This window comes from Tetrahymena thermophila (genome assembly GCF_000189635.1).
Source record: "Tetrahymena thermophila SB210 genomic scaffold scf_8254752, whole genome shotgun sequence".
Taxonomy (NCBI): Eukaryota; Ciliophora; class Oligohymenophorea; order Hymenostomatida; family Tetrahymenidae; genus Tetrahymena; species Tetrahymena thermophila.
The window spans coordinates 467,923-482,500 of record NW_002476512.1 but is presented as its reverse complement, the minus strand read 5'-3'; the positions used below and the strand labels follow the sequence as shown (position 1 = coordinate 482,500).

General features: G+C 22.0%; 4 protein-coding genes across 4 annotated transcripts; 2 read left to right on the top strand and 2 right to left on the bottom strand. All coding sequences in view use genetic code 6, as the record gives it.

Annotated features, from left to right (window-relative positions):
• Window positions 1–1,269: 1,269 nt before the first annotated feature.
• TTHERM_00112310 (cell surface immobilization antigen) lies at window positions 1,270–2,052 on the bottom strand (the record flags this gene model as incomplete). The annotated part of the gene is made up of 1 exon (XM_001010626.3): window positions 1,270–2,052. The coding sequence occupies one exon, from the start codon at window positions 2,050–2,052 to the stop codon at window positions 1,270–1,272; it is 783 nt and encodes a 260-aa protein (XP_001010626.2).
• A 1,566-nt stretch (window positions 2,053–3,618) lies between these two features.
• Window positions 3,619–4,125, bottom strand: TTHERM_000112309 (hypothetical protein; the record flags this gene model as incomplete). Its single annotated transcript, XM_012796231.1, has 1 exon — window positions 3,619–4,125. One exon carries the CDS (start codon window positions 4,123–4,125, stop codon window positions 3,619–3,621), a length of 507 nt encoding a protein of 168 aa, XP_012651685.1.
• Window positions 4,126–6,444: 2,319 nt separating this feature from the next.
• Window positions 6,445–10,467, top strand: TTHERM_00112290 (transmembrane protein, putative; the record flags this gene model as incomplete). Its single annotated transcript, XM_001010624.2, has 13 exons — window positions 6,445–6,642; window positions 6,755–6,835; window positions 6,891–7,195; window positions 7,252–7,512; window positions 7,567–7,848; window positions 7,908–8,031; window positions 8,094–8,276; window positions 8,374–8,449; window positions 8,505–8,667; window positions 8,732–8,981; window positions 9,042–9,227; window positions 9,333–9,809; window positions 9,868–10,467. Exons 1-13 carry the CDS (start codon window positions 6,547–6,549, stop codon window positions 10,465–10,467), a joined length of 3,084 nt encoding a protein of 1,027 aa, XP_001010624.2. The 5' UTR covers window positions 6,445–6,546.
• A 1,866-nt stretch (window positions 10,468–12,333) lies between these two features.
• Window positions 12,334–14,460, top strand: TTHERM_000109335 (hypothetical protein; the record flags this gene model as incomplete). The annotated part of the gene is made up of 1 exon (XM_012796230.1): window positions 12,334–14,460. The coding sequence occupies one exon, from the start codon at window positions 12,334–12,336 to the stop codon at window positions 14,458–14,460; it is 2,127 nt and encodes a 708-aa protein (XP_012651684.1).
• Between the last annotated feature and the right edge of the window lie 118 nt (window positions 14,461–14,578).

The following is a 14,578-nucleotide window of genomic DNA, read 5'->3' as shown; positions in this document are numbered from 1 at the left end:
ATTTTATTACGAAAATGAAAATTATTGTGTTATTATACATTTTAATCCTAAGTTATCAAAGCAAAAAGGTTTAATTGTTACACTTTTATAATTCGAATCTTTTATTACATTTATTTGAAAAATATTAATTAATTTTAGCCCATGATTTTTTCTTAATCAATTAATTCGAAATTGCAGTTATAATTACTTAAATTAGTAAAAGAAATTAATTAAAATAGTAAATATTATAAAGTTTAATAAGCTATTTATAAGGAAATATATAAAAACATGCAACATGAACATTCATAAAAAATAATAATAATTAAAAGATAAATAATTTTATGTTGATTAACATTTTCTATCTATTAGTTGAAATTTACTAAGTTTTTACTTATTTTTTATTAGTATATGAATACATAAAAGTATGCAAGAGATAAATTTACTGATTATAAAAATGTTCGAAAAATATATAGATTGAATAGTTAGTTGATGAAATAGCTTAAATTAAAGATTTAAAGATTTAAATTGATGGCCTACAAAAAAGTAAAACAATCATAATTAAAAACTTTCATAAATGCTTCAATTAAATAATAAAAAAAATCTTTTGTAAAAAACAGTTCTTTAATTGTTCAAAGGATAAAAAAAGAAGAAAACTTAAAAGAGAAAAGACCCAAAACTTAAAAACTTAAATTATAAAGTATTAAATTATTATCTTTATATACTATTTAAGCTAGCTTATGCTTTTAAAATATTGAAAAGATTATTTAATTAAATATTCAATCAATTAATCTAAAAAAATTTAATTATAAATTTATTCATATTTTTAATAAAGCTGTTATCCTAATATTAAAAAATTAAATAAAGATATTTTTCATATTTTTTGATAAACTTCTAATAATTAATTTTAGTAATTTTTATTATTAAAATTACAAAAAAAAATAATTTTATTATTTAAATTTATTTTTAAAAAAACAAAACAAAATTAATATTTTAGAATTATTCTTTAAAATAAAATTGATTTTTTATTCTCTCTATTCATTTAATAAAGCTCATAGTAATTTTTTTATACTTTAAATGCTTTTAAATAATGAATAACTTCTTTAAAATTTTTTATTTTTTTTTAATGAGTTTTGAATCCAGCTGTTAATAATTTTTGATTTGATAAAATTAAATTAATGATAATATTAAAAGAAATTTTTTCTATTTTATAAAAATACAATATGGAGACTATTTTTTAACATTATGTATTTTTCTCAAATTTTAACAAAAATAAAAAAATAACTGTTATTATCAGATCAACAAAGAAATAAATATGAGTAAAGATATTAATATAATATTTGAGTTTGCAACACATTATCCACTTGCTAGCTTTGGAGTTTAGGGGTTGCATAATTTACAATCATCAGATGTCCATTCAGTACCTCCTCTTGATATACAAGAAGCAGAAGATGCTACACAGCTTGTTTAATCTGAACTTGCATACATAGCTTTTCCATTACATGTATTGCAATCTTGGTCAGTCCAAGGAGTACTTTGTCTTTTAACACACGAAGCAACAGATGCAACACAAGAGCTCCCAGAAGTACTTGCATAAAGAGTCTTTCCATTACAAGCTGTGCAATCTGTATCATTCCAAGGTGTATTTCCTCGAGATGTACAAGATCCAGTTGTTGAAATACAGGAACTTGCTGCTATATTAGCATACATAGTTTTCCCATAACATGTTGAGCAATCAGAATCAGACCATGGATTAGTTTATCTGTTAATGCATGAAAACTTTGAGGCAACACAAGCTGTATTTTGAAAATTTGTAAAAGGAGTTGCTGAAGTACAAGAGGAACAAAATTAATCGCTAGTATTGCTAGTAAAAGATGGACAGTAAGAACACTCGTTAATCTGGCAACTTGTGAGAGTTGTAGATGTATTCCAAGTACATCCTCCTGGTGGACTAGGGCAAGCAGCGTTACATGCTTAACCAGAATTTCCTACACATGCTACTTAAGATCCTTAAGCAGCAAATGCATATTCTGTTAGAATAAAATAAATTAAACAAATTTTTATTTTCAATTTCATAAAATTCTTATTTATTTTTGTTAATAATTATTATATATTTTTAATCAGCTTATTATGATTTTAATTACTTTAAAGTAAGTGTTTATATTATGATTGATTAGCTGATTTTGATTTAATTATTTACAAAGATATCTTAGATTGTAACAAAAAATCATGAAAAAGAAATTTCAAAACAATTTAAATAAATTATATTCTTAATTTTCCAGGCTTTTCAAACTTCATGAGTGAATTAAATGCTAGGTTAATTAAAACTAGTTATTTATATAATTTCTTAAAATATCAAAAAGTTTATGATTTAAATAAGTGAAACATTCAAGTAAAATTATTTAAAGTAGAACTGTTGAATATGATGAATAAAGGAGTAAATACTTTTTAATTTTTAAATATTTTAACAATCATGAATTATCTATCAATGTTAAATAAAAAAATAATTTGCCATTAAATCTTCTTGCTTGAGTTAATATTTTTAGTTGTGGAACTTAAAAATTCAGGTGAATTTGTTAATTATTAGATTTATTTAATTTTTTATGCATGAAAAATTAATATTTGTTTTTGTAACTAGATTCAAGTTTTCAATGATAGGTATTTTACATTCTTATAAAAGCAGATAAATCATTTTTACTTTATTTAGTTAAGAAAGTTTTAATCAGCAAGCCTTATCAAAACAAAATTCATTTTTTTATTATAAGGTGATTTAAGTATTTTTTATCGTAAAACATTATTGCGTAAGAAAAAGAGTATTGAGAGATAAAATAAGCTTCATGTCTTTATTTTTCTAAATAATAAATATAATTTTAATTTAAATTGCTTATAATTTTTAAATTTATTCAAAATGCAGGTATTTTTTTTAGATAAATTTAATAGACAATTTAAATTATCAATAAATATTCTATTATATTTTTATTTAAATCCTTCTTCAAAAAGAATAAAATGATATTGAATTATTTATTATATTTTGCTTTATTTAAGCTAATTTAAAAATATTTGGATAAATTTATTTAAAAATATGCTAACTCACTCATTTTATTCTTAAACAAATGCAAGCAATTCTAAAATCTTCAAAAAATATTGCATTTTTAAAAAGATACTCTATTTAATTCTGTAAATATACTAATTATAATGTAATGATCTAAGAATATGTCGTTTAAATTTCAAATAAATAAATTTCCTACTTAAATTTTCTTAAGTTTCAATATTTTAACAATCCTAAACTACAACTAATTAAAAACTAGACAAGCGGACATATTTTAAATTAACTATTTCATTTCAATTTAAACAAAACATAATATTTTGTGTTAATAAATTTCTTTATTTTTACTAATTTATAAAGTATAAAGATTTGCTAATTTTTGATTTTGTTTTTTATAATTGAATTTGTTTAGTCTTTTTGTAAATATATTTGCATAATATTTCAATTATATTTTTAATTTAACTTTTAGGGTTTGATATGCTATCAAAAAGCTTAAAGTAATTTGAAAATTTAAAATAATTTTTTTACAGAATAATATAAAAATAAATTACATTTAAAATTTTTAATTTGTATAATTACATACTCGTTTTTGCATTTCAGAAAATGATTAATGTAAAAATTAACATTCCTAGAGTTAATATTGAAGAAAATGTCTTAGTGTCTTATTTACATAAATTATTACTATTAGCATTATTACTATTTTAACTATTATTGTTATTATTATTATTGTTATTATTGCTTTATGAATTTTATGGTGAACATAATGTGCATTCAGGTGAAGAATTAATGTTTGTAAGGCAGTAGTTAGTAGGGCATTGGCAGACCATGTTTAAATCAATTTTAGCTTCTTCAGGGCACTTAAAGCAAAAACCACCATATAAAGAAGTAAAACCTTATCCACATTGACCACAATAATTTGGTTTAATAAAAAAAGTACCAGCTGAGCATTTCATACAAGGATAGCCACCTCCTGATTAATATCCTGGCTTACATTGGAAACACTATCCATTAATGAATTCAAAATTATCAGGACAATCATTTGGTGGAATATCACAATAAGTTTGAGCTAATAATAAGACCAAAACTATAAATGTTATCTTCATATTTAAATATTTGTGTTTTATTTTCTTTAATTTAATTTTTTAATTTAAATAATAATAATAAATAAATATATTTAATTTACTTGCTAACTTAAAGCAAGTTCGTTAAAAATTATAGACTTGTATATTTTTTTTACTGGAAAAATTACAAAAATACTAGGGGATTTACTTATTAATTTATCATAATATATGAGCAAAATATACATTAATAGATAAACTTATTCCTTCATTATACTGAAGCAATATTAGTTCTGATATAAATCAATCCATTAAAATAAGATAGCTTAATTAATATAGAAAGACTAATTTATTTATTACTGATTCTAAATTTGTTGGTGTATAATAATAATAAACTTAATGAATTCTAATTATTTATTTAATATTAACATTTCTAATTGTTAAATGTTAAATGGACAAATAAATATATTACTTTATAATATAATGATAAAAGAACTTTAAAGAATATTATTAATAAAATTCATCTTCAAAAAATTTAAATATCTGCTATCATTAAAATTAAATTAAATTTAAAAATTTATCAAAGGAAAATCCCCATTAAAATGTTACCATTTTTATGAATTCATCTTCAATTAAAAACTTTAGATTATTAATTAAGAAATATAAAAAAATATAAAATAGACAAACATTTTTATTTTACAAATTGATTCTAATAAATAAATTTTTACTTTTATTTTTAGTTCTAAAAAAATATTAAATATCTTTTAGATCATAAAAATTATACCTTTTAGTTATCATAATAACATTTTAGAGAGAACTTAAAACAAAATTAAATAATTAATTAGTCTAAATTTATAAAAATCTCATAAAGTGATAAACTATTTATTTCATATTTACAAATGGTTTTTGCAAAAATGATCTATAAATTCTAAAAATGAATATAATGAAATTTGTAATATTAATTAGCATAATATCATTCCAAATAGAAGAGGTGATTTTAACAAATATTAGAATAAAGATTTAAATTTTGAAAAATAAAGAGAAAAATTGATACTTATGAATATCAGATGTTAGAAATTCATTAGAAGTTATTCATTTGAAAATAGATTTTTAGCTTATGTTTAAGCTAAATTAATTTGTTATAAAATATTAAATTAAAGATATAAAAAATATTTTTTTAAATCAACTCTTTAAAAAAGAATGTAAATATTTTGAAGGGGAGTCATTACTTTAAAAATAAAATTTCAGGCTTTATTTTTAAAATTCTTTCAAAAAATTATCCATTAATTTCTACTAAACCAAACAAAATAAACCCCCACACTCTCACATAAATGTAATGTATTTAGTATGTAATATTTGGAATAAAATATATATAATTTTTACAAAGTTTAATATATTTTTCTAAAATTTTCCAAAGTTATTAAATTTTCCAAATAGATATCCCATATTTTACTTTAATTTAATATTTTTGAGGTTTAATCTTATTCTTTTCTACGCTTTTAGGAATTTTTTATTCCTTCTTAACTCCTAATCAATCTTATTTATCTTTTATTTAAGCTTTTTATCTTTTACATCTGCAGAAGTAACTCTCTTTTAGATAAACTATTTAAAAGGTTTTTTATTTGATATATTTTTAATATTAAATGTATTTATGGCTCGTAATTTGCTTATTAGATATTACAAATATATAACATCGATATTGATATTGAGTAAATTATTATTTTTTGTCTCGATTTTTGTTAATGGTATTTTAAAAACTAATATGTTAATAGATTTACTTACAATTTTTATCTTGAAATTATTGCATTTGATTTTGTTAAAAAGTTATAAATAGTATTTGATTCAAATAGTGAGATACATAAATTTTTTTTTGCTATTTATTATAAAAATGTATTTTAACACCTTAAATTCAAATTCTTTGAAAAATAAAATCTTTTTTAAAAATAAAATAATAATAAAATTAAAATCAATGTTTTAAAGAAAATTATTAAATTACAAATTAAACATGGTTTTTTTACTTAGAAAGATTCAAACACGGTTAATAAAAAGTAGCTCTATCTGCCATATTTCTTATTTTAGTATTTGGATAACAAGAAATTAATTTATAAAATAGTAGATTTTAATATGCTATAAATATTTTTATTATTTAAATTCGAGCAACACTACATTATTTAAATGTTAATAAATCTAATAATTTAAACTCGAATTTAATAAATTGAGGTAAAATGTATGGATTTAAAAAAGATTAAAACAAATATATGCACTTTCTATGATCAATAGTATGATATTTATTCAATTAAAAAGAGACTTAAAAAGTAGATAGCCAAGATTGATTTGTGTTATGAAAATCTTAATAATAAATAAAAAATACATAATCAATCAGTTATTTATTATTAAATCATTGAAATCAAATTCCTTTTCTTTTCAAACAAAAAGAATTCAAAACAAAAATTCATCAATTTATAAATGTAAAAGCAAACAGATTAGGAATCTTAAAACCAAGAGCAGCAGTATGATCCTCATAAAACTCCTGCTGATTTAGACATGGCTAAAAAACATTTAGTAAATTTAGAATACAATTTTTATTTAAAGTATTACTCCATTTTATGTGGTTATAAACTTAGAATTATATTAAGAATTTCAAGATATTAATGTCCTTATATTTTAATAAAAGAAAGCCAAAGCTGTAGGTTTAGTGAGAAACATAGAATTAATTAATACTTCTGAAATATGTCCTTGTTGCGGATGTATTATAGTAAAAATTTTAGTATTATTAAAAAAAAGTTAAACATTTTTTAAAACATAAATAGGAAAAAGAAAAGGTAAGTCTCTTGTGCAAACTAGAAGATTTAGGATTTTTAGGGGCAGGAGTTTCGCTATACTTCTTTTTTATAAAATATTGCATCACCTTCTTATTTTTTATTGGACTTATATGCTCTATCTTCAATATTCTTAGGAATGCTTCTGGATCAAATTGCTCTGCTATACCTTAATGCTAATCAAGTTTTATTAATAATTTAAGCATTATTAACAGAAATGATGCAAATGGTTAATTCTAAACATAAGCTGGGCTCAACTTCCTAACAACAATTACTTTAATTGTTGCTTCTGTAATGTATGATAGTTAATCAATTTTTACTTGAATGCATATTATTTATAAAAAATTTTTAGATTAAGAAAATAAATGTCTACTATGAGCAAATAAATTAATATTGATAATATTACTGCAGGAGATTTTACTGTCATGGTAACAAACCTCTAAATTGGTACAACAGAATAATAATTAGTTGATTATATAAAATCATGGACTAAAAACTATGGTGAGATACAGATAATAAAAGTAAACTTTGCATATGACATATCTAACTATATAAAGATAAAAAGAAAGCATTAAGAATTAGTTTTGAAATAAATCAAAGAAAAAGCTTCATTGTAATTTTACACTTTTGCATAAAATCTGAAATAACTCTTTTTTAATCAAAAAAGAAAGGAAAAATTCTAAGATACTTCTCATTTGTTAACTAAGATAAGTCAGGAAATTGATGAACTGGAAAAATAAATCTCAATTACAGAAGAAAATTTTAAAACTGGTAATTTTGTCAGATCAGGAGCAGCTTTCGTTACATTTGGATCTGATAATACTGCTGAATTAGTAACTAAAATTTTTAAAAGAAACTTTTTTAGTAGGATAATTAGAAGCATCACAAGATTTGGTTCTTTAAATGGTAAAGTTATATCAATTAAGAGAGCACCAGAACCAAATGATATGTAAATAGTACTTTTATAAGAATATTAAGTGAATTATTTTATTTGTAAAAAAATATTAGTTATTGGGAAAATCTTTGCTACACATAATTTGAGAAGTTCACAAGCAATTTAATTACTCATTTTTTTACTGCTATTTTATTGGTTGCAGCTTTTTTCATTATTTTTGCTATTTCAAAAGCTTAAGTAACTATCTAACTAACAATTATTATTCTTAAATAAATTTATTAATTTATATTATAATGCAGGATAATATCTAAAGTACAAGTAATAAAAATGATCCAACTGTTGTTTTCCTCTCCTTCATAGCATCATTATTTATTTTTATAATTAATAATGGCTTGAATATTATTATTAGAAAGTTTGCTATTTTTGAAAAGCATGCTACACTCACTTATTACTTCATTGGAGTTGCCTAAAAATCAGGAATAGTAAATCATCATTTTCTTTATTTAATGATAAATTTCATGATTATAAAATTATCTTTGTCAATTTATTCTAATTTTTATTATTATTTAATTTATAAAGGCTTAGTTCTTGAATACAACTATTGTTGTTTATATTATCAAAAAAATAAAACTGGAAAGCTAAATCTATATCTCAGGTTTAAATTTTTATTAAAGATATAAAGATAAATAATAATAAAAAATATAAAAAAGGTGGCTTATTATACACAATTCACTTCATTTTGCTTATGAATCTCGTTGGTTCATTCAATATTTTTATGAATCCTTTCTACTTCTATAAACTTTGGTTGAGAAGAAAAGCTGAGAAAGGTAATAAACAATTTATAGAGCACACTCCATAACAGAAAATGAATGAGTATTAATAGATTAAGTTTATTAATTAATTAGTTATCATCAACTTCTTTAAAAATAAAAATTAGAATTTATGAGGGTCCTAAGTTTGATTTCCCAGCTGCTTATGCTAAATTAATTAAATTGATTATGTTTGCTTCATTCTACTCTTATCCTGCTCCTTTGATTGTGTACATATCACTCGGAATATTAATTCTAACATATTGGTTTGACAAATACCATCTTATTTCTAGGTGTTCTATGCCTGATTACTTATCTCACCACTTGCCAGAAGCTATGGCTGATTTTTATTTGGAGTTTATGATCGTTGTTTTTTGTGTAAATACCAAAATTTATTTTATTTTACATCAAATAATTTTTAAAATTAAAATATCTCAGATTGGTAATATAGTATTTGAGAATCTACTATTTAATAAGTCAAGTGGACTCACAATTGCTGCTTTAGTTCTTGCTATATTATTTTGGGTTGCTGATTTTGATGCGATTGTAAACTGTATATGCTCTAATGATAGCAACTAAACCTAAGTTAGAAGATATGAGTATTATAGCCAATATTTTTTAACTGTAAATTATTATTTAGTTTTTCTTAACAGCTACAAAAATTCATACTTTTTTGAAAGCTTTGAAGATGAATTTATTTTTAAACTTGATTTTTATATTATTTTGTAGGATTATGAAAGATCTAATCCTGTTACAGCTATGAAAGCTATAGAAGAGTGGACAAAAAAATTGTAAGATAATAAGATTAAAGAAGCCAATAAAAAGTAAAACTTGGTGTTTTTATCTAACTATGCCCTCAACAGGCCAGGAATGTCCTCTTTTTATCATCATGGATTCAGATAGCCATAAATGAATATGATGAATTAATAATATTAATAACCACAAAAGCTTAATATGAACTTTAGCTATCAGCAGCAATTTATGCCAAACTAATACAGGCCATAATAGCCTTAATTTGGAGGATTTCCACAAAGTATTAATTAAGTTATACCGATGAGATAACCTTAAATGGTTACTGATCCAGCTATGATGCAAAACGAGATCAATAACTTGAAGCAATAGCAAGAATAACTCAGATAATAAATGCTAAATAATTATAACCCTATGTTCTAGCTAAATATTATATCTTAACTTGAAATGAATAATGTAAATTCATTTATAATTATTATTTTATTTAAACTGATATTTAATTCATTATAAATAGCGTAGGATAACTTATCTCGAATCTTAAATCAATAGACAGTAACCAATAAATATTGCACCTGCTATAGGTTTTTAAAGCAATTTACCTAATCCTATATAAGATCCAGCAAGATAATCTAATTTTATATAACCTTAACAAAATAACCTTCCTAACCCATTGATTGTTAACCCAACTAATTCAAGCTAAATAAACACATAATAGTCTAATTAGAATAATATTTAGGCAGCACCAAATTAATTATCATCGTCTTATACAAACATGTAGCCCTAGTAAATTTAACCAAATAATCAAAATCCCATGCTCTATCCTTAATAGCCAAATCAATAAATAATTTAACCCTAGTAATAAGTCTATAGAAATCCAAATTAGTAAGGGTCTATTCTTTATTAACCATTTAATACAAATTATTAGTAATAATAGTAAATGGGAAATCCTTAAGTGATTGGTAATTAAATGTATTAATAGCAAGCTTAATAGCCTGTCTTTCAATAAAATTATTATAATTAGAGACCAGGGTTCATTCCAATGATGATGCCCTAGCAATAATAATAACAACCACTTTTATAATAAGGAGGAATTTAGTTATAATAATATAAATGAATAGAACACTCACTTATACTTTTATGTTTTTGATAAACTATAATGTTTTACAAAATTATTATAAATGAAAAAAAATTATTTTTACATAAAATTGATAAAAAATCTAAACAATTAAGTAAAAATGTATCTAATTTATTTGTTTATTGAAGTATCACTTTTAAGAAACACTATAGAAAAACTTCTTTTTAAGAATCACTTTTTAGTTTTTATTTTTCAGTTGTTGAAATAATTGTAAGTGGGTATAGAAAATTTTTACTTTTAATTGACCAATAAAACTATGATTATTAATGATCATAAAGTTGTTTAATTACAAGATTAATTAATTTTTTTACCCAACTATCTAACTTCGAAAAAAGAAAGTAAAAGAGTTTTTGATTTGAATTTTTGTTCAAAAACTATTGATAATTTATAAAAAATATTGATTATAAATAAATTTCTTTTTAAATCAAAACATCAAAACGTAATTCAAGATTTTACAAAATTGATGAGTATATAATCAGAGAAGCGTAGTACGCTGCATATTTAGCAAAAATATAATTACTTTTTAGGGAATGAGGATTTTCGTTTATTGAAATTATCAAATTATTTTACTTAAATTTACACCTATAATTTTCTATTTAAAATAATTAATTATTTGTAATAATATTTTCTATATTTCAGATATTCAGCTTCCAAAAAAATGTTTTAAGCTATCATAATTTATTTCAATTTTCATTACTATTTTAAGGTTTTCTAATTTTTTTATTTGATTCATTAATAAATTTGCTAATACTGCTTTAGAACAAAATAAACACATAAAAATTTGCAAAAATTCTTTTGTTATTTATTAATTAATATAAACAAAATTTGTAAACAGTAAGTTAAGAAAAGAAAATTTGAGATAAAGAAATAGTATACAATAATGTATACAAATATTAATGTACGTACTTCTTTTAGCTATGAACAATTTAAATATACTTAATTTCACATTTTTTATGGAAAAAATGAAAATGATATATCTAAATAAAATATATTTTAAATTTATTAGTCAGCAAAAATCTAAACTGTTAAATCAACTCTTATTATGTATTATATTAAATTTTTGTTATAATTGAAGAATTAATATAAAAATAGAAGGTATTTTGAATGAAGTTATTGAGAGTGTCTTTTGTTAAATTAAAGATATCAATACTTTTTAGTCAAAGTAACTTGTAACTTTACAAATTGACATAAAAAGCGGAGATTTTCTTTTTATTAAATTAAAAAATAAAAGATGATATATATTTTTAAAGTTTTTTCGATATTGGAGATTGGAAATTCAGTACTTAAAAATTGAATAAAATATAAATATATTAAGAGGGAGAGATAAAAATGTATTTCATTCTATATTTTGTTTTAATTTATAATATCATTTATAAATTTCTTAAATTTGAATAAGTATTATACTCTATAAAAAGTTGAATGTAAGAGATAGCCTTAAAATAGTTAAAAATATTATAAAAGGGTGACAAGAAAAAATAGTATAAATCAAGCAACCTGTAGCATTTTCATTAGTAACTTTTATTAAATAATCTGTTTTCATAAAATAAAAATGTATTTTATGTAATATATTTTATCATTTAAGTTGTATTTATATGTTTAACTAAATTATTTTTAAGGAACCAAAAGTCTTTAATATTTTAATCTTATCAAATTTCACCACTAATTTCTAAGAGAATGAAGAAAATTGACAAAAATTGACTAAATCACAATTTAAATTATATAAAAAGTTGTCTCCTCTCCCTATTTAAAAAAGTGCTATACAATAATAAATAAACCAAAATTAAAAAATTTTAATAGATTAATAAACTAAAAAAAAAAAAATAATAATAATAATAATAAAAGAAAATGGAATTCAAAGTCCTTTAATATTAACAAAATTTTCTTGAAAGATTGGATTTATTCGGTATAGGAATAAATATAAGGTTTAATAAATAAGCTAGTCACAAAACTAAAATTGGTGGATTAGTAACTGTTTGTTTACTTGGTATTTTAGGATATCAAATTAAGCTTATTCTTGATTAGCTTTATGACTACACTCATCCTTATGTTCTTTAAGAATAGAAATTTACTGCAGAACCATAACGTTATAACCTAACTTCAGACAAATTCATCTTAACTTTTGGCTTACAAAATTCTACTTCTCAGCATTATATTGATCCTACAGTTTATAATGCTACTCTTACGATTAAATAAACAATAAAAACAAAAAATGAAGCAACTGGGTAATTCGTAGCTAGTACAATAATTAGAACAGTAAAAACAGAGCCATGCAGGATAGATCATTTCAATATTCCTGAAGTTAATAACTATTTTATTTCATTAAGCTACCAAAATATGTATTGTATTAGTAAAGAAGAAACGGATTTATATTTTTAAGGATAATTCGATGCTCAACACTATTCAGCTTTTGAGCTTAAGGTAAGTTCTTGCACAGGTAGTAATTGCAACCCTAATATGAATCAACTTCTTCAATATTGTAGATTAGCTATTTATTACGCTGATTATTCTGTTATTCCTTCAGATAAAGCAAAACCTTTCTAACCTCTTGGAAAGCAATCATTTTGGGTTTCTGGACCAGATTTTACAAAAGTAACAACTGTTAGTTTTAGGAACACCTACTTGAATTCTGATTATGGTTTAGTGGGAACTGATATATAGACAACGAATGCGTTGACACTCAGCAGTGAAAGAGAATAAGTTACACCTAAAACAGGAAATCTTCTCTTTGATTGTTATATTTAATTGGATAGAAATGTAGATAATGTATACAACAGATCTTATCAAAAGCTTGATAAATCATTATCTTAGCTTGGTGGTATATTTAATATACTTTTTACAGTGGGAGCTTTAATTTGCAGGCCTTTATCACAAATAGAATTAGATTTAAAACTAATAAATAGATTATTTAATTTTGAAGAGCCTACCAATGAATCAGATAAGAAAAAATAGGATTAAAATAAAAGCTCATAAGAAAATGATAAGAAAGAAGAAATGTATACCCAAGCAGCTGATTAAATTTTGATTACAAAAGAAGATCAATAAAAAACGTCATTCAAATTTGAATTATAGAAATCAATAAATTAAAAGTCCCAAGGTTCTTCTGAGTAAAAAAGCAATGGAGAGGAATAAAATATTTAATAAAGTAGAATTTTATAAAAATTTGAAAGAGTAAACTAAACTGTAATGAGAGGAACTTATAATCAGAAAATAAAAAATTTAAAAATAGAAGAAAATAAAGAAAGTAGCAAAAAGAGTAAGAAAGATATAGAATAGGAGGCTAAAAAGCTTTATAGCTTTTTTAGCTTTTCTAAAAATAAAATTTCATTTTAAGGTTGGGATTATTGCGCTAATTTCTTTAAATTTTCAAAAATTTGCAAAAGGAGAAGATATGAACTCCTTTAAAAAGGTGTAGATAAACTATATAATTAAATTGACATTTTTTACCTTGTTTAAAAGCTTTTAGAGGTTGAAAAATTGAAGCGACTTTTACTTAACGAAAATTAAATTAAGTTATTTGAATTTATCCCAAAGCCTGTTCTAACTCTAGATGAAAAAAAATCAGATTATTTATAAGATAAAATTGGGCTACTTAATGATTGTGAAAAAGATGTAACACAGAAAACAAGTGAAGTCTAAGATGCTTTCTAATAAATAATAAATTCAAAAACAAAACCTTCTAAAATAGACATAAGGATTTTAGAACTCCTTGATCCTCAATTCAAATAATTCCTTTCAGATTTAGCTAATTTATAGGGAGAATCAACTAAATTAAGGCAAACTCCTATATTAGATGCATAATAAAAGAGTATTTTTGAAAAGCAAGACTTCATTTTAGATGACTTGTAAGTACCAATTGAGGAATATAGCTCACAATAAAAATCATTGTATTTTAATGTTACTCCAAGCAAAACACTAGGTAGTATATATTAAAGTTAAAAAAAAGAAGAACTATCTAACATGTACCCATTTTGATTTATCATTTAATATATAGCCTGTCTAAATTATAAATAAAGGCTATATTCTTATTATTTATGTGTATTAATTGTTTATAAGCTTTATCCAATATTTTATTATTAGTATTTTTATCAAG